This window comes from Haemaphysalis longicornis, unplaced genomic scaffold, assembly GCF_048455015.1.
Source record: "Haemaphysalis longicornis isolate Haplotype H1 unplaced genomic scaffold, Haemaphysalis longicornis Haplotype H1 scaffold_1, whole genome shotgun sequence".
Lineage (NCBI taxonomy): Eukaryota > Metazoa > Arthropoda > Arachnida > Ixodida > Ixodidae > Haemaphysalis > Haemaphysalis longicornis.
Genome location: NW_027526203.1, coordinates 302,437,205 through 302,460,048, shown reverse-complemented (window position 1 = coordinate 302,460,048; position 22,844 = coordinate 302,437,205). Strand labels below are relative to the sequence as shown.

At 46.7% G+C, this 22,844-nt stretch overlaps 1 protein-coding gene across 1 annotated transcript; it reads right to left on the bottom strand.

Moving 5' to 3' along the window:
- Positions 1–14,342: 14,342 nt before the first annotated feature.
- Positions 14,343–22,636, bottom strand: LOC144149531 (proteasome subunit beta type-7-like). The gene is made up of 7 exons (XM_077681153.1): positions 22,480–22,636; positions 22,128–22,209; positions 21,958–22,055; positions 18,878–19,018; positions 17,415–17,589; positions 16,352–16,503; positions 14,343–14,507 (listed from the first exon to the last, which is right to left on the bottom strand). The coding sequence occupies exons 1-7, from the start codon at positions 22,542–22,544 to the stop codon at positions 14,387–14,389; spliced, it is 834 nt and encodes a 277-aa protein (XP_077537279.1). The 5' UTR covers positions 22,545–22,636; the 3' UTR covers positions 14,343–14,386.
- Between the last annotated feature and the right edge of the window lie 208 nt (positions 22,637–22,844).

The window sequence follows — 22,844 nt, the reverse complement described above, 5'->3', positions numbered from 1 at the left end:
GCCGTGAAGGTTGTGTCAAGCTTCACTACCTTCAAGTCTTACGCTTTAGTGTGAGCTTCATTTTTCCCCGCATGCATTCACATTTCCCATGAAATTTTGTGTGTACAGATTATGCGAGTTTGCGATTACATGAGCCTTTTATTAGTATGAGCAACAAGTACATTTGGACTGTTATCATTTAGTGGTACTTAGAGGATTTGACCCTGACAATACCGGGCATTGTATCTAACCATCATCTAAAAAAGGCACGCAGATACAAAACCCTGTGTCCTTTTCTTCTTTAGGCTTAATGTTGGCAGATCATCAGAGAGAAAATAAAGCATGGCGCAAGCTTATTATCTTAAAATATAGCACTCTATTCATAAAGAGTAGCTTGGCTATAAAAAGAAGCATATTTTTTGTGTAGTCCATAAAGAGTAGCTTGGCTATAAAAAGAAGCATATTTTTAAGTGCGAATGCACTTTATAAGTGACCCCAAACCATCCACCGCCGGCGGCGGCGGCGTCCGCAGTGCTCCTCTATATTTAAAAAAGAAACAGCATCCGGCGCCAGGTTTCGATCCGAGGACTTTGCGGCCGCAGCGCGACGCTCTACCGACCAAGCCACGGACGCGACGCTGATATCAGTGTTAGTGACGCGCCTTATATCTTTAACGCATTCAAACTACGTCGTCAGCGGCGTGCGTTGGCGAGTCAGCGGCGTTATAGCGGCTTGATAACTGCGTGGTGTACACGTGATACTACAAACCCGATGGAAGAGAAGGCGGCGAGGCGGTGGGCTGCGGGGGCCGAGCGCAAGCGCCGCAAGCGGGCCGACAACCGTGCATTCGCACTTTCACATTCTCCCCCTCGGGGAAATGCGGGGGAATTTTTTGTGTAGTCCATAAAGAGTAGCTTGGCTATAAAAAGAAGCATATTTTTTGTGTAGTCCATAAAGAGTAGCTTGGCTATAAAAAGAAGCATATTTTTTGTGTAGTCCATAAAGAGTAGCTTGGCTATAAAAAGAAGCATATTTTTTGTGTAGTCCATAAAGAGTAGCTTGGCTATAAAAAGAAGCATATTTTTGTGTAGTCCATAAAGAGTAGCTTGGCTATAAAAAGAAGCATATTTTTTGTGTAGTCCATAAAGAGTAGCTTGGCTATAAAAAGAAGCATATTTTTGTGTAGTCCATAAAGAGTAGCTTGGCTATAAAAAGAAGCATATTTTTTGTGTAGTCCATAAAGAGTAGCTTGGCTATAAAAAGAAGCATATTTTTGTGTAGTCCATAAAGAGTAGCTTGGCTATAAAAAGAAGCATATTTTTTGTGTAGTCCATAAAGAGTAGCTTGGCTATAAAAAGAAGCATATTTTTTGTGTAGTCCATAAAGAGTAGCTTGGCTATAAAAAGAAGCATATTTTTTGTGTAGTCCATAAAGAGTAGCTTGGCTATAAAAAGAAGCATATTTTTGTGTAGTCCATAAAGAGTAGCTTGGCTATAAAAAGAAGCATATTTTTTGTGTAGTCCATAAAGAGTAGCTTGGCTATAAAAAGAAGCATATTTTTTGTGTAGTCCATAAAGAGTAGCTTGGCTATAAAAAGAAGCATATTTTTTGTGTAGTCCAGCCATGTACTGTTTTCGAATCAGCTCGGCTCTTAACGTAGCACCTTTGTTTGAACTGAAGAACGTGTGTTTATTGAGAAATCAAGGCAAAAGCAGGGAGCATTGTGAGGATATTTGTCATAAATACCATTCACGTGCCTGCTTGCAGTGTTTTGATAAAGAGAGTTTCAACACAGCAGAGCATTCTTTTTTTTTTTCTTTTTTTTTTGCCATCAGCTGTAAGTTCACGTGATGTAGGAGCATATGTAATATTGATTGTTGCCACCTTCTAGCAGCCAGGCACTTTCCTATCTTACATGGGTGATATTTTGAGATGTGAAACATTACTAACATGCATGAAAAAACATGCTGTGCCTCCATGGCAGTGCAGCTACCACTTCTTGGGTCCACTCTCTGTGTCGTGCAAATGTTTGTGGCCGATATTACCTGCACTTAATCCTGTGCGAGACGATGGAATTTACTCTCGTAAATAATAATGTTAACCCTTTCACTACCGAGTTTGCTTAATGGCTGGCCTTCACTCCCTGCTGGGATTTTTTTTTCTGTTTCATTCGGTGGGAATATTAAACTCAATAATGCACTATGATGCTTTTCAGGACATGTAAACACTTTGCTGAGAATTGATTGATTGTAGGGTTTAACATGCCGACGTAACGCAGGCGATGGATGAGGCGCGCCGTAGTGGAGGGCTCCGGATAAATTTTGACCACCTGGGGATCTTTAACGTGCACCGAACTCTCGTACACACGGGCATTTTTGCTTTTCACCTCCATCAGAAAAGCGGCCGCCGCAGTCGGGAATCGAACCCGCATCCTGGTGCTCAGCAGCACAACGCCTTAGCCACTGAGCCACCGCGACAGGTACTTTACTGAGAATTACCTTATCCAACAAAAATGTTGTGTGGAATACAAATTAACAATTAAATAATGACAAAATTACCTACTAATTGGGATGTCTAGGTGTTAGGTAAACTTTTTAGTTATTCTTGAAAAGAACACACCACTCAAAGCAGTATCTTGCAGCTAATATGCAGATACTGAGACCTCCTTTGCTGGTTTGGTGACATCTGACTCCTGACTCTCCATGGCCAATGTGGCCATACTGCTGAGATAAGCAGAAGCAGCACTGATGAAAAAACATGGGTGCCATCTGTTGTCCTAAATTTACCCAACAGAATCTACACGTTTAATGTGACTTTTCAATAGATGTTGCGACACGTCCGCAATATTTTTTTTTTTTACATGAGTTGTCTCGGAAGGGATAGGGAATTCAGTGAAGGGGCAACACAAGTATACTCGGGCGTGGCAGGGAGTGTGCGTGTTGTTGCCTAGGTTATCTCCGGCATGGCAATGAAAAGGTTATAGAGACCACTACAACAAAATGTAGTTGGTTCATTTGAAAGATTGCTATGTCAGAATAACAGCCATGCTTACTGTAGCACAGACTTTAAACAGTTAAACCAGATAGCGAGGAAAACAGATGAAAGCATGGCCACACACCAGCCACTTTTTTGTGCTACCCGTATGATGTCACGGGGACTATTTAGTGCGACAGGCGGCCACAGACGAAAGTTGCCACCGAGACATGACTGCACGGTTGCATTGGTGCCTCTGGTTATGTTTGGTTGCACCACTTCGGTGCTAGCGTCAAATTAACGCACTGATTACACTATTTTTTGGACTCCCCCTGTGACGTCACTGCTGACGTTGTGTAGCACGAAATTTTAGTTTGTCAATATTTGGGATTTGTGTGTGTGCATATGTCCGTATGCATGCACACGCATACATACACATAGTAAACTCCAATTAAAGACAAACTCCATTAAGCCGAATCATCACATACCGAACATAGCCGGAATGTTCATTTGATTTTTTTTACTCAGTGCAAAAACCTTGCGTGTTAACATCCCTACTTCATGTCTAACGGGCTTAAAAACCATAGTGTGCCAATACGAAAAACTCTACAAATACGTATCAATGTTTAGAACGGCATAGTTTGCTTATTTTATAGATCTCTCTCTTCTCTACTGAAATATAAATTGAAACTCTTGCAGCTAGTGCCATCTAGTGAAAACTGGATAAACCAAAATGTGTTTCGTTTTTTTTTTTTTTTTTACCTGAGTAGAGAAGCGATATATTTCTAAATGAAGCAAACTAGGCTGTTAGTAACATTTCTATGAATTTGTAAAACCTTTCGTATCGGTACACCATGCTTTGCAAGCCCGTGGGTCATGAATGAGTACGTCCCATAGGAATGTGATCAGGGGAGAACCACTTCACACGTACTCTTCTGGCAAGACCATAGGTCGGCAAAACAGAAAGAACTCACTCAAACTCAATCACATTTTTTTTTATTTACGCTGTACTCAATCAAACTCAGACTCAAAAAGTTCGTGTGTTCACAAAATCACTCGTACTCACTCATCAAATACTCATTTGTAATCGTACTCACTTGTACTCAAACTCATTTGTCCTCACGAGTATTCGTACTCAATCTGTACTCATGAGTACTGAATCTGTACTCATGAGTACTCACTCTGTACTCATGAGTACTCAATCTGTACTCATGAGTACTCAATGAGTAATACTGCTCATGAGTACTACTGCTCATGAGTACTACTCATTCTGCACTCGCGAGTACTACTCATTCTGCACTCACGAGTACTACTCATTCTGCACTCATGAGTACTACTCATTCTGCACTCATGAGTACTCAATCAGTACTCATGAGTACTCAATTTGTATTACCCACGAATAATCAACTTATCTGCACTGTTAGCTAGGTCGTAGCTCGAATGAAAGACTAAGTAGAAAAAATAAATTGTTTAATTGATTAGAAAAACACGGGTTACATATAAATCAGGACAGAGGAAGAAAACGTCTGACGCGGTGCACTGTCGTTGGGCGACTTACTGTGCGAAGGCAAGTACACTGTACATGTGAGAAAGCGAAACGGAACGTAAGCACTCGCGTTGCGCCTGGCGTCTCGTCTTGTTCTCAGGCCGGGTCGGGCTTAGGGGAGCTCGGGGCTTGTCGGTGCGGCCGTGGCCGTAAACTGCGTTTTTATGCGTGTCTTCGGGTGGCAGCTTTTGTCGTCCGTTTTCGTTTCCGGGCGCGCTGATACGTATCCTAATCGTGCTCTGAATCCGAAATGCGCCTGCCCCCAGGCACAATGAAGCGTTCGCGTAGATTGACGTCCGTTCGTATCCAGATCACTGTCCGCTTGTTCACAGATGCTCGATGCTGGCGTTTGTTTTTTGTTGTTCCAGATACTAGAAACTTCGTTAAGAGGGTGTTCTTCTCGTTGAGTTTCGGTGAATTTCAAATCTGCTTGATTTTATTGTGTGTGTGCCGTGGGATTCACTTCGTCAGACCTGAACTTGACAGTGTTTACGGCGTTGCGTTGGTTGCGCCGCTTCCGTCGGCGATTGTGTTCGTGTAGCTCGTCGCGTGCTTGATGCATGTGGGGGCGTAGACGTCTGGTTTGTCCGGTGGCGAGCTGCGCTGTGTAGGGATGGCATAGTTCGGCGCGTTGAGGACGCTGCTTGATTGACGCGTGCGTTGCGTATAGTGTGGGAGCTGTTTGGCTTTTCGTTTAGTGTGCAGTAGCATGGCGTTTTCGTAGGGTGGCATGGCTGATCGGTCAAAGTCATTGCGGCTCCGTGCTCGCAGTCGCCGTGGTTGTTTCGGAAGTGAAACCGTTGTTGTGGGGAAGCGGGCGTAGTTCGTGCCGTCCGTTCGGTCCCACATTCCTCGGCGTCGCAAGCGTGACTTCATCGTCAGGGCATTCGGTGCTTCGTCTGGATCGGGTTCATTCGTTGCCGTTCTTGCCGTGTCCGTGTCCGTGTCGTCGCTCAAAACCTCGTCTTTTGCCCGTTGTTTCGAGAATGCTATAATCGCTATCTCTCCCATGCAAGCAGGGTCCGTTTATCGCGACTCCGCTTGCTCGCGGTTGCGTCCTCTTGTACGAAATGGTGTTTGTCGTGTGAGTCTCGATCGGAGCGCGGGTGCCGGTGATCTTGTTAATTCTGGCTCGGACATGCCGCATGCGCTGGCCGTGTCGTTGCTCGTTGACGGACCTACTTGCACGAGTGTCATGTCGTTCGTCCGCTGGACTCGGGCGGGAGCAGCGGGTGTCGGAGAGCTCGTACTTTCAGGTAGAGTTGAACCGCGTGCGCTGGGTCTTTTGTTGCTTGTGGCCAGGTGATTTCTGCGGTTGTAACATTCGCTCGCCAAGTCCGGATAGCACCTGCAGTGGGAGCAGAGGATGTCGCGAACAGCAGTTTCCTCCGTGTGGGCTGCGGCTTGGTGGCGTTCCGTGCGTATGTGCATTTCGTTCTCCGTGGTCTGCTCCACTGGTTCAAGTTGGATGTTGTTCGTCACTTCTGGTGCGTTTCGTGCGCTGTGCGTCTCGTTTTATCTAGGAAACTCCTCTATAATTGGGGTGCGGTCGTTCGCCACGTATGGTGCATTTCGGGCGCCGTGCCTCTTGCTCGCTCAAGTTGTCGTGGCCATATCCACCAATCCGGATGCGATGTCGTTGGTTGCGTGGACCCGCGCCGGGACAGCACGTGCGGAAAATGTACGTACCGGCTCCGTTGCGTTCCGTGCTCTCAGCGTTCCGTTCGTGTACGTCTGTAGCGGAAGAGCGGGTGCCAGGAACGTGGTGCCTTCTGGCTCGTGCGCGCTGCGTACGTTGCGCGTGTGGTTGCTCGTTGCTGGAATGACCTGCGCGTGGGCGATGTAGCTCGTGGGCGATGTAGCAGAGCAACGTGTGTTCGTGATCTCGCCAGAAATGCACTAACCTTCGATGCGTCTCCGTAATCGTGGCGATTACCTGAAAAAGGTCCGGTGAGCACGCAATCACAATTTTGCATGCGTCGTATCGTTCATGTGCGTGCCGTCGTGCATTCTGCCTGTGCTCGGATCTCGTGCAGTCCAGGCACCGGGGAAAACGTGCGGCCGACTCTCGCCAGTTGTCTCAGAAAACTTTCTCGTTCATCACGCAGCCTTCTGCTCTCAAACAGCGCCGCTTGCAGAGTCATCTGCCGTTTGTTGTCGGAGGCAGCCTGAAGTAGCGTTGGCACATTCGTTCGTTTGGAGAGATGGCGACGTTCTTCGTTGTCCTCTAGAAGACGCAAAATGATGTCGTCCTTACGGCCAGAGCAGGGTAGCCCTCGTAATCGTAGTGCGCTCACGAACTGCTGTTTCTTCGTAGAGCATAAGACGTAGCGTTCCGTTGAAGTCAGCACTGTGTCGACCACCGCTGGCGTGGAGTGCGTCGGTGCCCCATGTCTGCGTGCTGCACTCTCGTAGTCGTGGTGCGGTCCGTCCAGGTTGTTCGTCCGTTCGTCCTCCCGTGGCCTTAAATCATGATCCTGTCGACTGCAACATCTTAGCTAGGTCGTGGCTCGAATGAAAGGCTAAACAGAAAAAAATAAAATGTTTAACTAATTAGAAATACTGAGATTACATATAAATCAGGACAGAGGAGCCCGAGAAGAAAACGTCTTACACGGTGCATTGTCGTAGGGCTTCCCACTGCGCGAAGGCACGTACACGGGAGAGAGCGAAACGGGACGTACGCACTCGCGTTTTGAATCGCGGGGCAGTTGGTCAGTTGTAGAGAGGGCGCATTATGTACATGAAGCTACTTAACGGCGACCCCAGTAGCTCCCATGTGTACAGCGGGGCGTGATATTAAGTTGCAATAATGAATTATCTTTATGACGGACACAGACAGACAGACTGACAGGCCAACATTGTCGCGCTCAAGTGGCCAAAGAAAGACTATCGTCTTTAAAACCATCTGGAAAGAGACGCTGCCGCCGCTGTTCCGAATTCTGCGAACATTGCGCAACCGTACCCCTCGCAACCGCCGCCAGCCCGCAAAGTAAGAGATAAACAGAAAGACGAAAACCGGCTAGCGCGCGAAAAGCCAAAGAGGGAGATCCCGTCACGAAAAAGGGACAGGACGGGCGCTACGCGTCGTTGTGTCTATTTCCGTTAACAGCTAGGCCAAAACCCACACGGGTCTGATCTTACTTTTTCTATGCGTGTGTGTGCGGTTAACCAGAGCACCCGACACAAATTTGCTGCACCTGGCGACGCGCCGACGGTGGGCCCGATTCGCGCCTCGGTCAGCCAGCCCGCGGCAGACGTGCCGCAACTGGCGGCACCCGGCGCCACCGAGTCTACTCTCCTTTTCCCATCGAGACGGCCGCACCAAATCATGCTTGGTACGACCGGCCCGCAAAAGACACGCAGCGACGAGTAGACTCTGGAGACGGCGCCGCTGAGTCGCCTCCCCTTTCCCATTCGTGGCTCGGCTGACGCAATCACTTCGCCTGCATTCGCCGGATTCAAACTGCGGCCAGTGATAGTCCTGATTGGAAAGATTCGAACTGCACGCGGCTGCGGCGGAACCCGGGGGGTATAAAACCAGCCCTGAAGCAGCGGCTGTGCGGCGGCATTTCATCGGAGGCACTGAGTTGAGAAGTGCCTTTGTGCGAGCCATGTAACGCTCTTGCTACCTTTGTATATATTGTATATGAATGCAGCTTAAAATCACCGTCGGCTCGACAACTTCATCGCTCTCCTCTGCGCCGCGTCGATGGCGGACTGAGCAGGGCAACGTCGCAACATCTATGCATCTGTATCTATGCAGCTATGCATCTGCACCTGTGGCTTTTGTATCTATGTTGTACAACGCGCCCCTTATGTAACACCCCCCTGTGGGGTCTTTAAGGAAATAAAGTGAAGTGAATCGAACAGTGGTGACTGAGCTAGAATGGCCCAGTCCCAACAGTGTGTGTGTGTGTGTGTTCGGTGGGGGGGCGTGGAGAGGGTATCGGTCACAGTCGAGGGCCGCAGGGAACCCAGTTGCTGCCGGAACTTGGCAGCCGTTACAGCAGCGTAGAACTGCTCTGCCGTGCTTTGTGTACTCGAGAACAAAGTTTGTAGACGCGTTTTTCGGAGGCGTGGTAGTTTGCACTGACGTCACTGTATTGCCGTGTTGGTGGGTTGGTTGCACAGTGGAAATCTGCAGCTCTTATCTCGAGCAACGCGGATGAAGCTGACAGCGATCGATCAAAAAGTGCGGTGACGTCGTTATGTGCAATCCACATGTTTTACGAGACGTTCTAAGATGTGAGCTGAAGTGACAATCCCGGCGTCTGGCGTTGGCGTTCATCAATTCAAAACAATTCCTTCACGAGGCCTTTCACAGTGCGAGCTTTAACTCGGCGGTATAGTTGCTAGCAAAGGGTGGTCGCCCCGCCTGTAAACAGTAGTGAAGGTAGGGGAATAACAACCACCGAAATTCACCATCATCGTCAGCGCCCTCACTACACTGTGGCATAAACGAGAAGCGGCGAATCGGGTTGCCACTCGAAAGTAAAGCCATTCGAAAGCAAAACGCTCCTCCAGCGGCAAGATGACAGAGCTCTTCGACAAAATATGCGAGGCTAAACAAGGCGCCGCACGCGTTGAACTGGATATTATGATGTCCGATTCACAACTCACAAACGTGCTTAGGTGTACTCGGATATTTTATTTCCATTGCTGGGGCAAATTCCACCGCCGCGCCTGCACGCCGTAGAGCACGGTGGGGCTATATGCTCACTTGTAATGGCACTACACGAGACCATATTACTAGCGAACCTGAGCAAAATGTTTCAAAACGGGAACCTAATAAAACCATATGGGCGCACGTACATCAGCCAAACTGTCGCTTGCATACGCACAACGAACGTTACAAACCACGCAGTCGCTTTGACGCGAGTTACGTAAATTAACTGCGACTGTTGAAATGAGCGGTTCGGCTCGCGAAACGACTACACAGCGAGACATGCGTCTACGGAAACTTCTGAAGACTGAAAAAGAGGGACTTCAGTACGTCTAGTTCGTGCGTTGTTAGCAGCCTCCACCGCCTCTCCCCTAAAACAATTGGAAGGGAGCAAGCGCAATGAAGCCGCCACGCGTTCACAGGCCGCGTCAACAAAAATAACTGCGGCAGTCAACAAGTCCCATCAGAGAAGAGCAACTGCAGCCGCGTTTCCCACCGGGCCCTCACCCCCTCCTTTTTCCCTCTTTACCGTGACCCCTTTGCGAGCGACCGCCGAAAAACGCTTACAGCGCCAAACAGGGACCGGGCAAGGAGGCAGGTGCAGTTTTCGTTGTCTAATTTTACCATCCTTGACAGTTAAGCTGCACAGCGGCACCGCTAAATGTTTGCGACTGGTACACGCGCGTCCGGACTCGAGCTCGTGATAAAACTTGTTTGCACTACTGTACTCAGGAGTGCATATACTCATGAATACACAGTACTCATGAGTACACAGTATTTATGAGTATTGTACTCATGAGTGCTGTGTACTCATGAGTACTGTGTACTCACGAGTACTGTGTATTCATGAGTACTGTGTACTCATGAGTACTGTGTACTCGTGAGTACTGTGTACTCATGAGTACTGTGTACTCATGAGTACTCATACTCATTAGTACTCAAACTCATGAGTACTCATACTCATGAATACTGTACTCATGAGTACTCATACTCATGAGTAGTGTACTCATGAGTACTGTACTCACGAGTAGTGGACTTACCCCTGTACTCACTCGTCATCGTACTCACTGTTTTTTTCTGGGTGTGTGATCACTCATCATCGTACTCACTCGTGAGTTTGAGTACAAATGAGTACAAATGAGTGTACTCACGAGTGAGTACGCCGACCTATGGGCAAGACCAATTTCCACAGTGACCGCCACTGCTGGAGATTGCGCAGTGAGTATGGCCGTCTTGCAGGGCACACATGCCATCAAAGGGAATATAAAAGAACAAACAAACGCTTTGTAGCAAATTTGTTCGTATAATCAGAAATTAGCCCTTTTTTTGTATTGTGGACGTTACAAGGGAGCAAAATTGTTGCCCGTCTTAACCATGGAGTTCATCTTAACCACAGTCTACTGTACCCGTCTTGAAGAGGTCCTTGAGGTGCGTTTGGAGGATACTTCTGACACAGAGCCTGCATTGATGACATGTGACGCTACAAATACTTGCATGAATTCTTTTGGAAACTCTTTTCAGCCAGCACAAAGGTGCTGGAAGATTTTTAAGCTCATTGTGCAAGGGGACATCATTCAAAACTATACGCCGATTTGCACAGCAGCGACAATCATCCACCATGGACCTGTCGGAACCGAGCAAGAGTGCTTGAATACATGGTTTTATTATGAAGTTGTGCCAAATAAATGTTTTTTCTTTTGTAATTTTTACGAGTGTACATCATTGTGTGTATAATTCATTCACCTTAGTGAGTAAGAAGTTTGGATTCACCTGGCCAATTCCTTTTAGTGGGCACTTCTGATAAGCCAAACTTCTTGTAGTACAAGTTTTCACGGCTGATTTGTGTTTGTCTTGACGGGAGCATACTGTACAGCGGAGTACAGTGAGTGGAGCGAGTGAAAATGGCGCCCTTTTGGGACTGGAATGAAGTTGAACGAGTTATTGAACATAAGTACCTAGTCAACACAGACACATTAGTTTGTGCAGTTAGGCAAGAACAACCCTTGTGCAGCAAAATAATAAAGCCTCAAAGAATATAGCTTGGGCCTAAATTATTCTACAGCAGCTAAGTTTGCCGGGGCATTTTTTGTAGCCCCCTGTACTTGATGTGGTGCATTCAACCTTGGACCTTATTAGTTTACTACAGTTGAACCCCGTTATAAGAGACACGTACCGGGGAGCCGTTTCTGTCTCTCGTACGAGATGTCTCTTATAAGCAGGGAACCATTTTTTCACTTACTAATGAGACCCTAGTTCAATGTGGGCACCGTATGACTAAAATAAGCTCAAAAGAACGCTACAGCATGTTGCAAAAGATTCATTCTAATTTATGTTTGGCCCCCAGAATTTATAAAACAGTTCTGAAGCTTCATGACTGTATTTTACACTGTTTTTTACAACCAATTCTACAAGCTTGCTTTTCTTTCACTGTTTGTGGAAGATGAATCGTAGATGAGTTCACAAGCCTGATGAATAGCCGGAGTGCACAGCTTCTTCCGCTGTGTGCTCAGGCTATTCATTACGGTTGCAGGACTCAACATCTGCGATGCTGATTGGGAGCTACGTGAGTGGGAGAGCCCACAAGTGCGGTTGTGCTCCATTGGATGGCAGTAAGCTTCAACCACTTCTGTAAGTTGCATTTCCATTGGCAGGGCTTCTCGCCGTCATTTCATAGCCGACTGAACCACTCTGTGTTTGCTGAAGTTATAATGCAGGCGTCTGTCGTCCACCTGTGCTTCGACAATGGAAGCAACTTCAATTAGTAACTGGTGGCACTGTGTCTGAAGTTAAAATGTCTGTTACAAGCGAGATTGTTGATTGAAGTTCAAGGATGACTTGTCCCTTATAACCAACTGTCTTCTACATCCGATGTCTGTTACAAAAAAGGTAAATTTAATGGGAAAGATAGGGAAGCCAACCATGCGGGTGAATAGTGTCTCTCATACATATCCATTTGTCTCTTACATCCATGTCTCTTATAACGAGGTTCAACTGTACTGCTTTATGTACAAGCACCCTCTCTTTTTGTTTTTGGTTCAAGTGCGCAATGAGAGAAGACTACACAGAGCCATACCTACCACGAAAGCAGTGTGTTACAAGCACCTAGTTCCCTGTCTCACAAAATGAGGTCTTTAGTACCTTACTTTAAGTTAAGTAATAGCAAAATAAAAGCAGGCAGCTTGCTATCATTCAGATTTTCTCCCTTCTGTGCAGCCTTATAATTTGCATCAGCCATCTCGAGGTTGTGAGTAGTAGTGACAAATTGTACAGTATGGAATATTTAAAGTGCTCTGCAGAGAAGTTTATTCAAAATGGGTCAACCTCGTGGGTACCTTTATTTTGTTAAGAAAATTGTATTCATTGGCAACTGGTGGACACGGTTTCATGTGCTTGATCAAAATATGCTATTGCTGAATGAAAATACGTATTTAAGATATCGTACATCCTTGACTTATTTTCGTTGCTTCCTCCTCTGATAACGCCTGGCCCATGCCGGGCATGGAGTGCAACTTAGCCTGTCTGCATCTTTCTTCGAGATCAAACACCCCTAGGATGTCTGTGGCTGCATTCAGTCAGCAAAGCATTAATCAAAATGTGTGATCATTTGCTGCTCCATCAAGTGCGCGCTCCTATCGTCTTGGTATTCATAGCTTGCCTTAGACACTTGTGTAGCTTCTGTAAAGACTGCCAATTTTATCATGGAGACAGTTGTAGTTAGTCAGAAATGCCGCGTTGAGTATCGGGCCTTGTATCAGGCTTCCTTCCTGTGCAGTAAAGAAAGCCTGCACACAGGTGTGCATGTCAGAAGTTTCAAGCACGTGAACAACTATTCTGCCGAGGAAGGTGTATAAAACAGCCAAGAAAACTTGTTATACATATGCATACACACACACAACACATCATAAAAGTACATGGTGCAAGTTCCTGCAGCAAAGCCCTCTTCCACATTTTGAAACGATCACAGCTAATCCAAATTTCGGCATTGTGCAAATTAAAAAATTTCCCAGCGAAAGTGCATTGCATTCAGTGAGGCAAATTTGACTGCTACGAACGCATTCTGGAGCTGCAATGGATGATACGAATCAGCGAGAGCCATCAGCTATAATATGGTTTCATAAAACAACTCTGACTCGGTCTAATTTGCACATTTTGAAACAAAATGTATCATTTTATCACCAAGACAATTCCATGATTGTGCCGAGTTTGTTTCCATTCATTTATAATTGCAGTTGTAAAACGAATAATGGGAGGCCGCCACTCCTGTAGTGGTTCAGTGGCCAAAAAGGGCTTGGTCAAATGGCTGCAAAATGAGTTGCAACAAGAATTCCCTCAAACATATTACAGTATATGTCTGCTATGATAAAACTGTAACCCTAAAACGTTTCATTGCACTTAATGACTTGAAAGTGTGCTAAATTGAGATTTGGAAATGATAATGCCCAGCTCCACCCACATTTCGCAAAGATTGTAGTTCTTGCTGTTAGCTATTAGGCATGTAAACTTTATTATCCTTAATAATGAATGGAGTTTTTATTAGGTCAGAAAAATGTAGCCAAAGGACTTGTTTGCAGAACACCTCCACTCAGCTTGCTTGCCAACAAAATTCTACCGCTTCCGCCAGCTCCTCAATTTGCTGGTTCTGCCTGCCTGAAACCACCCAAGAGTATTTTTTTTTTTCCATAAACCTTCCTATTGCGAGAGTAGTCCTGGACTGCTTGCAAACTACTCAGAATTATTTCAAACTGGCAAATAAGACCACTGAGTGCCACCAACGCAGCACAGCGCAACTTTTGAACAGCGAGCACGGACTTGCAACAAAGACAGCGTAACCACACAAATTTTGGTTTCATTCGTGGACTGGCAGTGGCAGCGCCAGGATGGTTTCAGCGTGTCAAAAGCTGTGCGTAGTCAGTGTTGCGGCAGGAAAAAAGAAAAAACTAATAAAAGTGCATAGCAAAGTGCATACTGTGTGGCTAACATGAACAAAGTACGTACTGTGCGGTAAACACGATGAAAGAATCATTATTCTCAAGGGTCACTGTGATTCCACAGTGACCCTTGCTTGTGATTGCACGTGATGCACAACATGCTACAGAAAATTGGACACTAGCCACTCCTTTTCTCCCCCGAAAAGCCACGAGCTAGCTAGGCTATAGCACAAGAGACAAAGCATGTCGCTGAAGTTTGGAAAGCAAACTGTTTATTTCCAACGGTGCACCAGCTCAGGCGATCTGCATGGGCTCGGCCTCCACGGGTCCCACAACCACATCCTCCACCTCGATGGGGACCACCTTGGCCTCCAGGACGGCCGTGGTGCCTCGGTTGTACTTGTAGCTCAAGTGCCTGGGCCACACAGAGAGGAAAGCGTTTGGGACGAGTGACGGTGGTGCTGCTCAGAGTGCACCCACACACAACAGTGGGTGCAAAACTTGTTCAGCGTGTCATTAAAAGGCAACAGGGGCGAGACAGCCGAAACAGGACTTGCAGCAGTGTTTTTAGGCAGAGAAGTTTCGACATAGAAAAAGGTAGTGGTACTCAATACAGTGTACTAGAAGTTGAAAAATTAAAATTCGAACCTACTGGAAGATGAAAACACTTTTTAGGCAGCCTGGGAGATATACCAACAGTGAACAGCAGCCTAGTAGAAAGTTTTTCACACAGGCTTGCAGTACGTAATGAATACTAACCGATTAGAAGTGAAATAATTGGATACTCTGCAAACCAAGTTGACGAATGTGCCACAAAAATTAAAATGCCTCAGAGATAAGCCATTGGACACTTCTCAAGACTAAAAAGAATGCTCACTGCACAAACGTTCATTCAGACGTTCGTACTAAATATCAATGATGTGGCTTGTGCACATTATTGCTTTGGCTTTGTGGTGGATCTGCTTGTGTGATTAGGCACACACACAATTTGCAGTCCAAAGTTTACTTGCATGGCAGCCTGCTGTTAGCCACACAGTGATAGTGGAAGCGTTGCACTGCCCCTCCACAGCATCTAGCAATGAGTGTGCAAGGTTTACAAAGCGAGACCAGCGGAAAAAACCCAAGACAGGGAGGAGAAAAGCACAAAGACCGAAGAAGTTGCTCATAATTCATCACAAATACCGGCACAGTAGACAAGAATGGTAGAGAAGGCACAAGCACATGCGTTATTTCTTTCTTAGCTCGTCCTTGTCATTGCCACACCTCGTGCTTTTTGCAACGTTGTAAAAACACCAAAGCACGTCGACCTCGGGTGGCAAGTGAGCAAAGATGTCTGCATAAAGGGCAATACCAGATACGTGCAGATAAATGCTCTTTTATTAATGAAAAGCCTAAACCCGTAATTTTTCTCCTGAGCACTAGTGAGAAACTACACTTACGGTAACAAAGCCGCTGGTGGTTCAATGTGCCATGGAATGGACTTCATCACTGGCATGGAGTAGCGATATGTTGCCAATTTAGCCTTTACGACACCAAAAAGTAGCATAAAGGATTCTACATTTCACACAGGTTGTATCAAAATGGCACGACTGTCTCATCCTTGAAGGAAAGAGTATTCAGGGGAGGCCCTGATGTCACTTTTTGTGAAGCCATTCTGCCATCTGAGGATGCCCACAAAGCCAACTACCTTTTCCCATTCTCTTCTGATGTGCCTAGCCTTCTCACCAACACTTCCAAGCAGATTGCAGCTGATGGGGCAACCAAATGCCGAAGGAACTGGGAAATGTCGGAAATTAGCCACAGCAAAGCAGCAGCACTAACGCTCCATGGACATCCTTAGGGGCGGGACCCGAGTCCCCCGCGTTATGAAGCCGGCGTCTATCCGATTGCTCCATTTCGACACGGGCAAAGCGAACTACGCCGAGCAGCAGGTACCGATTCGCGCCGTACACCCCAAACCCAAACGTTAGGCCTACGGAAGGCACACCCGAGAGTTGCTGTGGGTATTCCGGAAAAGTGGTGCGCACCTCCAGAGTAGCACACACTCGCCATGTGGGATTGGCCAATCAAATAATCCATCACGAGAAAGCTTCGCGTTCAACCATAGTCATCGTTAGACGGAGGGGTGCGTGAGTTTTTGCCATACTGTCGCAAAATAAAGACTAGCCCAGTATTTAGAGACGAGTACGTACATGTGCCAAGGCACTGCAAGCTGTACACAACACCATCAGCAGGACTATGTTCGTTGCTGGCACGCACCTTTGGCCCTTCTTGTTGGCCTCGTCATACGGGCGGGTCGTGGTGGCCCCATCACGAGTGATCACGCAGATGTCCACGTTGCTGCCAGACCCCAGGTCATTGAAGATGCCAGCAGCAATGGCATTCCTCACCAGCTGCTTTCCTTGCTCAAGCTGCCAGGGGAAAGGGGGACCCAATCACACGTATCGGGCAAAACTCACATTGCACAAGCAGCTTCCAAGAAATGGAGATCTCATTCCAGTCTGCAGAGTACGCAAGCTAGAACCACAAACCCCCACACTAGTGTGCAGACCTGAAAACAATCAGCAGCACCGCCTTAGCCAACTACGCAGGGGCAGGGTTAGTACATAAAATAATGCTTTATAAATTGCACTTTCTGCTTGCAAAATCCGAAATGTCAATTGCGCCTCAGATTAATTTTACCCAGTAAACCAGTAGATCCATTACTTTATTAGCCAGCACTCTTTCAACCGCTTTCACTCGTACAGCCAATCGCAGCAGAGTAATACATTCGGTGCATTCTCTCTCCCTTGACCCGATCAGGCATAGCGTCGAGAGCCAGAGGGTACTCGAGTGTAACACAAATTATAACCCGTCTACAAACAGCTTCTGCTTGTGCTTGACGATTGCTGAAGCGGACAGGGAGCGCTCCACAAATCTCTAAATCAAGTTTGAACTGGTTTCATCCATTATACACTTTTCTTTTAGTAGGCGTTATGTTCTAGCGCAAGGAGTTGGAAAATGAGTGTCCAGGTGTTTTAGTACCGTGACTATATGAGACGATGATGACAGGAGACACCGACAGCCCGAGCCCTAAGGGGTTTCACCCCTAAAACAGTTCTTGCCATTATTCAAGCCTGCAGACAAGGACAAACACTAGTCACTCTAATACTGATGCCGCAATCAGAGCATACTGTCATAAACAATGCCAACAAACTATTATCTGATCTGTGTGCCATAAGGGTCTTGATTGCAATGCTCATTAGAAGAGGAACATGAAATTGGCCGGAAAAGCTGAGCAGAAGCTGAACAGCACAGCAACAGCTCTTTATAGACTACACACCGTCATGTTAGGCTTCCAGTCACGCTCAAAGACTGCCATTGCAGCCAGCGATCCCGAGCCCATGGTCACGTAAGGAAGCCTGTCCGTCGACCCGTGCGGGTGAATGCTGCACAGGACCCCACCACTGGAGTCCACTCCACCGAGCACCAGGGCTGCACTGATGTGGCCTTGGTACCTGCAGGGAGAAGGCGGGGGGCACTCGCTACACAAGCGTTTCAACTAAGTGTTCCCTAAGAGGCCATTCTGAAATGCCAATCCACTACATTTCACAGAAATGGTTTTTGTCTTCGTTAGAAGCAGCAGTCTGCATACACCACACTCAAAGAAAAATTCCAATTCCTTACAGAGATATCTCAATGATATGCTTGACACTAATTCAAAAAATTCCCCGGCTGAAGCGCATTGCATCCCATGGGCTTTCAGCTCTTTACCACAGTAACCCGAAACGTACTGTGGTTGAGTGCCCGCAACTGTTGCAGAAGAACTTTGTGCACCGGCCGATTCACACTGTTGGTATGGAGCACATTCGTGATAACACCAGGATCACAGTTAAAGAGCGGCAACATATATGTGAGCGACAGTTTTGAAGTCATTCGGGCATTACATTCGGACTCTTCTGTGCCATAATTACTTGTACATTTATGAAGAGCCCAATCCAAAGAAGTCCTTGCTGGTTTTAGCACGCAAATCGACGGTGCTTGCAGTGCGCTGCAGTCTTGGCCCAACAAGCTCCAGCTTTGAATTATGCGTACACTAAAGCAGAACCCAAGAGGAAATGCAAATAAATAGAACTTTTCTCCATTGTATCATAGCCCATTACAGTTGGCATACACACAAAATAGTAGTAAAGGGTTGCTGCCTGCCGGCCATCAGTGACAGCGGCCCGCATTGAAGCTATTTGCATGCCACTAGAGCCACTAAAGCTATCTAGTGGCTCTACATGCCAATATACACTATCTCTGCTATCTCTCCGGCTGATGCCCTCCATTAGCTTTCCGCCACTTCCTCATTGCCTCCAGACCCCGTTCCAGGCGGCGCGAAACGACGCCCTCTCGAGCTAAAACTGTAAACTTGGAGCACTTAGATGCAATTTCACAGAATTTTAATCAGAATGGCGCAAGAATTCTTATTTGGTGCAGGAATGGAAATACTGCATGAGCTGAAGCAGCAGCTAGGTAAGCCACAGTGAGAGCCCCCCCCACAGAGTGGTGTTCCTTTGCCTTCAATTCGTGCACCAAGGACCTTATATAATGAATTCGAAACATATAAGCTTGACTGTGCCTGTTTCTGATCGAAATAGCACATTACGCAAAAGTAGTCTGCTTCAGCTTCCAACTTGGTCACTGTTACCAACCTAAATAGGGCTAGCCACCACCGTGCACTGCCCACACACCAGGCAGGTCAGGCCAAGGAAGCGAGCCCCACCAAGGCAACAAAGAACCGTTTGGGCCGCACTTGCTCACCGGAACAGCATCTGCTTGAGCATGCGGTTAGCTGTGCACACAGGCACAGTCCGCCCAGTGGCCAGGCGGTGAAGCTCCAACTGGGACGATATCATCCGTGTTGTCTTGTCCGCATCTGCAGCCGTGCCAGCGCCACAGCAACTGCCCAACAAAGAGGACCACTGAGCACAAACACTTGGGCATGTGCATACTCCACAACAGCAGTAGGTGTCAAGTGCAAGAGATGAGTGAAATGACTGGCTCAAAGGAAGAAACAGCGCCAGTCCCATGTCCGTTCTTTCAATCCCTTCATTCACCTCTTGCACTTCATGCAACTAATTTACAAGTCAAGAACTACCGGTTGAAACTGGCCAAGATAACATTTCACCTCTTCACAGCATAGTCCCGTGTACTTTCGTTAGCCCAACTTGAGGCACCCCAAATGGGCAACTCTTCTAGCCCCAGCAACTTTTGCCCACACGAGGATGGTGTGGTAGCCAAAAGCAACTGCAGTTTGCAAAGCCGAACCTTGCATCACAACAGCAGAATAACTGCACTTCCTGGCTCCCTGCCACTCATACATGGTCCTGCTCTATGCATGATAATGTGGACGGGCATTTGTACACGTGAGCACAGCAGTGCATGAAATGCTTGATTGATTGATTTTACGGTTTAACGAGCCGACGCAGCGCAGGCGATGAGGCGCGCCATAGTGGAGGGCTCCGGAATAATTTTGACCACCTGGGGATCTTTATTGTGCACAGAAATCTCGCACACGGGCGTTTTTGCTTTTCGCCTCCATCAGAAAAGCGGCCGCCGCGGCCAGGAATTGAACCTGCATCCTCGTGCTCAGCAGCACAATGCCTTAACCACTGAGCCACCGCTGTAAGTAATGCATGAAATGCTGGCTGTGGCTGTATTTTCGAAGAACCAGAGATAGGCACACAACATACCCACTGAGTGGCAGCACAGCCCCTGTGCTGTGCTAATATTCCACAACACACTCTATAGAACTTCCACCGTACACAATAATGACGCTTTCAATAATGGCTCAAGTGTGCATGCAACACCAGCCACACCTAACACAAAAATATTTCATTTTCCTTGAATAACAGCAGTTTCCGATGTTAAGCGAATGCTTGCAAAATTGAAGAAGCAAGCATGAAGCTTCTTTCAATCAATTATACAAAACTGCACGTTTAATGCGACTACAAAGAGCAAAGCCCGGCACCTACGGTGCCTTGCGTGGAACAAAGATCCTTATATGCTCGCACTTACGTGCTGTTAGAACTGTTCTTGCTTCAAGCTAACAAAAACAGAAGATTTAGCACATGCTTCAGTTTGAACTGGTGCCTCAAACTGAAATGCAATGATTTGTGCCAGTTACCAACCAGCATGGAAGCAGACAAAAGTGCAGTTAGTGCCAGTAGGAACCAGAAATGCACTGTACAACCCTTTCCCATTAACTTAGATATGTTTGGATTGTAGTGAGGTCAAGTCAAATCCAATCATATCTAACAAGAAAAGAAGCACAAAAACATTTGATGTATTTGCCATTCTCATAAGACAGAGCTCAGCACTAAAAAAAAAACTTGTCATAAACAGATTATCAGAAGGTGCACATATCTCGGAACAAAAATATGCATTGAGACGAAGAGCAGCCTTTCTGTAGAAAATTAATGTTCTGTTCTAATATTCGATGTGCATGTTTTTACACCCGTGTTCTCAAGAGATACAATCAGAACTACTTAATACACCACCGAAAAGCTATTACCTGGGTAGTTTATGTGAATTCTGGCTACAAACTCCGGCCACTTGTCACAAGCCTGTTATGTTGGTGGAAAGGCGGGAGAGGCTAGTTATTGTGCATTTCAACTTTGGCCGACCAATAGAAACCAATGGCATTTGAATTTTAAGGGCTTCTGGGAAGCAAGGTGTTGGAGTTTGCAAAATCATCGATACTTCAACTAGCTGTGCTTTGGTCCCATATGCCATGCGAGATGAAGCAGTCCAGCTAGTACAATGCATGGCCTCTACTGGGCTATGCTATCTGATTAAGCCTCCAAAAAAACTTGACAAGCTCTTAACGAAAATGGTGAAGCGGATGTCCTGTGCTTTGCTGGATTGACCAGACTGTGGGACCGCTGCTCTAATAGTGCTCAGGTGCTCACCAGGTAGACAAGCAAGCATCAAGAGCCATGTGCTGCGTTCGCATTTCAATCGTGCTTGCTAGTATGGCTAAAATGGACCCTTTTCCAGTAGCGATCTGCGCTGCCCGGGCTGTTGGTCCGCCACTGTTGGCAGGCGCCTCCGGCAAAATAAACAAAAGGGCACCCCTCAGCTTTTTGCTTGGGGAGTGGCCATGCTTTCTAGCGCAGCACGTTTTTACTTTTTCACTGTCGACAGCTTGTGGCGAGTTCGTATGAGCACATAGAAAAAGCTTTCAAAGGATAGGGGCAAAGACATTTGAAGTGCTGCGAACATGGCTACCAATAAGGGAGTAACGAGAATGAAAAAAAAAAAGTAAAGAAAAAGGGCTGCTTCGATCACCGCAGTTTAGTCACGGAACGTTCGTTTGCTACCATGACATTCATGTGAAAGGAACGGATGACGGGTGGGTGCGAGAGGGACTGCAGAGCCAGAATATTTTGTGCACGAGTTCTGCGAAAGCCAGACTTTTTTGGGGGGGGGGGGCGTGCCTTACTACCATTTTAGTTCACCGTGGTGGCCGCTAGAAGGAACGGTACTGGAAAAAGGTCCATTTTCTCCCAGGAACTATCTGGCCCGCTGCAGCGGGAATCAACACCATAATGTGAAAGTCATGATGTCTCACTGCTACACATCAACACAACAATGAAGCACCGCACGGAAAACTACCAAAGGCCGAAAATCACGACAATGATCCCCGGCGGCCAAGATAGCTAGTACAACAAATGACCACCTTTGAGTAGAAAAATGCAAATTTCGCATTCATAGACCACAACAGCAAAGAGAATGATTGCATGTTTCGAACAAACGTGTAAAGCACACCTGCGGGGAAACAAGGCTGCCATTCACAAAATGTAAAAAAAAAGCCAGCATGAAGCCCAATCAAAACATACTAGATATTTGGAGCAAGGTAATGGATCTTTTTGCAGTTCTTGTCCGCCACGATATTTCCAGACGTGGCCCGGGTATCCGCACCCAAGATCACTCCGTCCTGGCAAAAGCAAAAAAACACAACATTACTCACATCTAGCAAAACAGTGGCTATTTGTGAAGGCAATCTCACCGCGAACACTATCCCAGCGATGGTAGTGCCAGTCTTTGTTGCCTTGGGCATCGGCAACCCCTGTGCTTGCAGGAACGCATTCCTGAAAGAATCAAATATAATCCCCGCCGGAATTTAGAAATACGCTCTTTCAAAACAAACGTGGAAAAGCAGCAGCGCGCATTGCAGTCAATTAAACTGGATAACGAGCTCAAATGAACCTTCCCCAACGAAATGTGTCGAATCATTCTTGACGGATGAAGCTGAGAGACGTCCTAAGCTGCACGCACGATTTAACCGATAGAAAGCTGCGCTATACATTGTCAGGAAGTAATCGTAGCACGTCTACATCTTGCTGTCACACAATCCTCACCTGCGGCAATTTTCGAAACAAAATCCCGAAGCAGGCTCTGCTGGAATAGCGGCGGCGGCGGCCATGTTCTTATGAGCTATGTATTTTGGATAGACGAGACGTGCGGGCGGGCCACTTGCGCGTTTCTGACTCTACAAAGGTGGCGTTGCTCTACACGACTGGACTGGCATCCGATAATGGTGATGATAAAAAATAACACCCTTTTTTTAAACAAAAAAAAAGACATGATGTATTGTTAAATTTGTTTTTGTTGCTTTTTCGCGTGTGTTGAGTAGTAAATAGTAGTTAAAAAGGGAAAAAATGAATTGGAGTCCTTTGGGATACTAGCGCCGCCATATCGGTAGTGGCAGTGGTGGTAGTGGGTG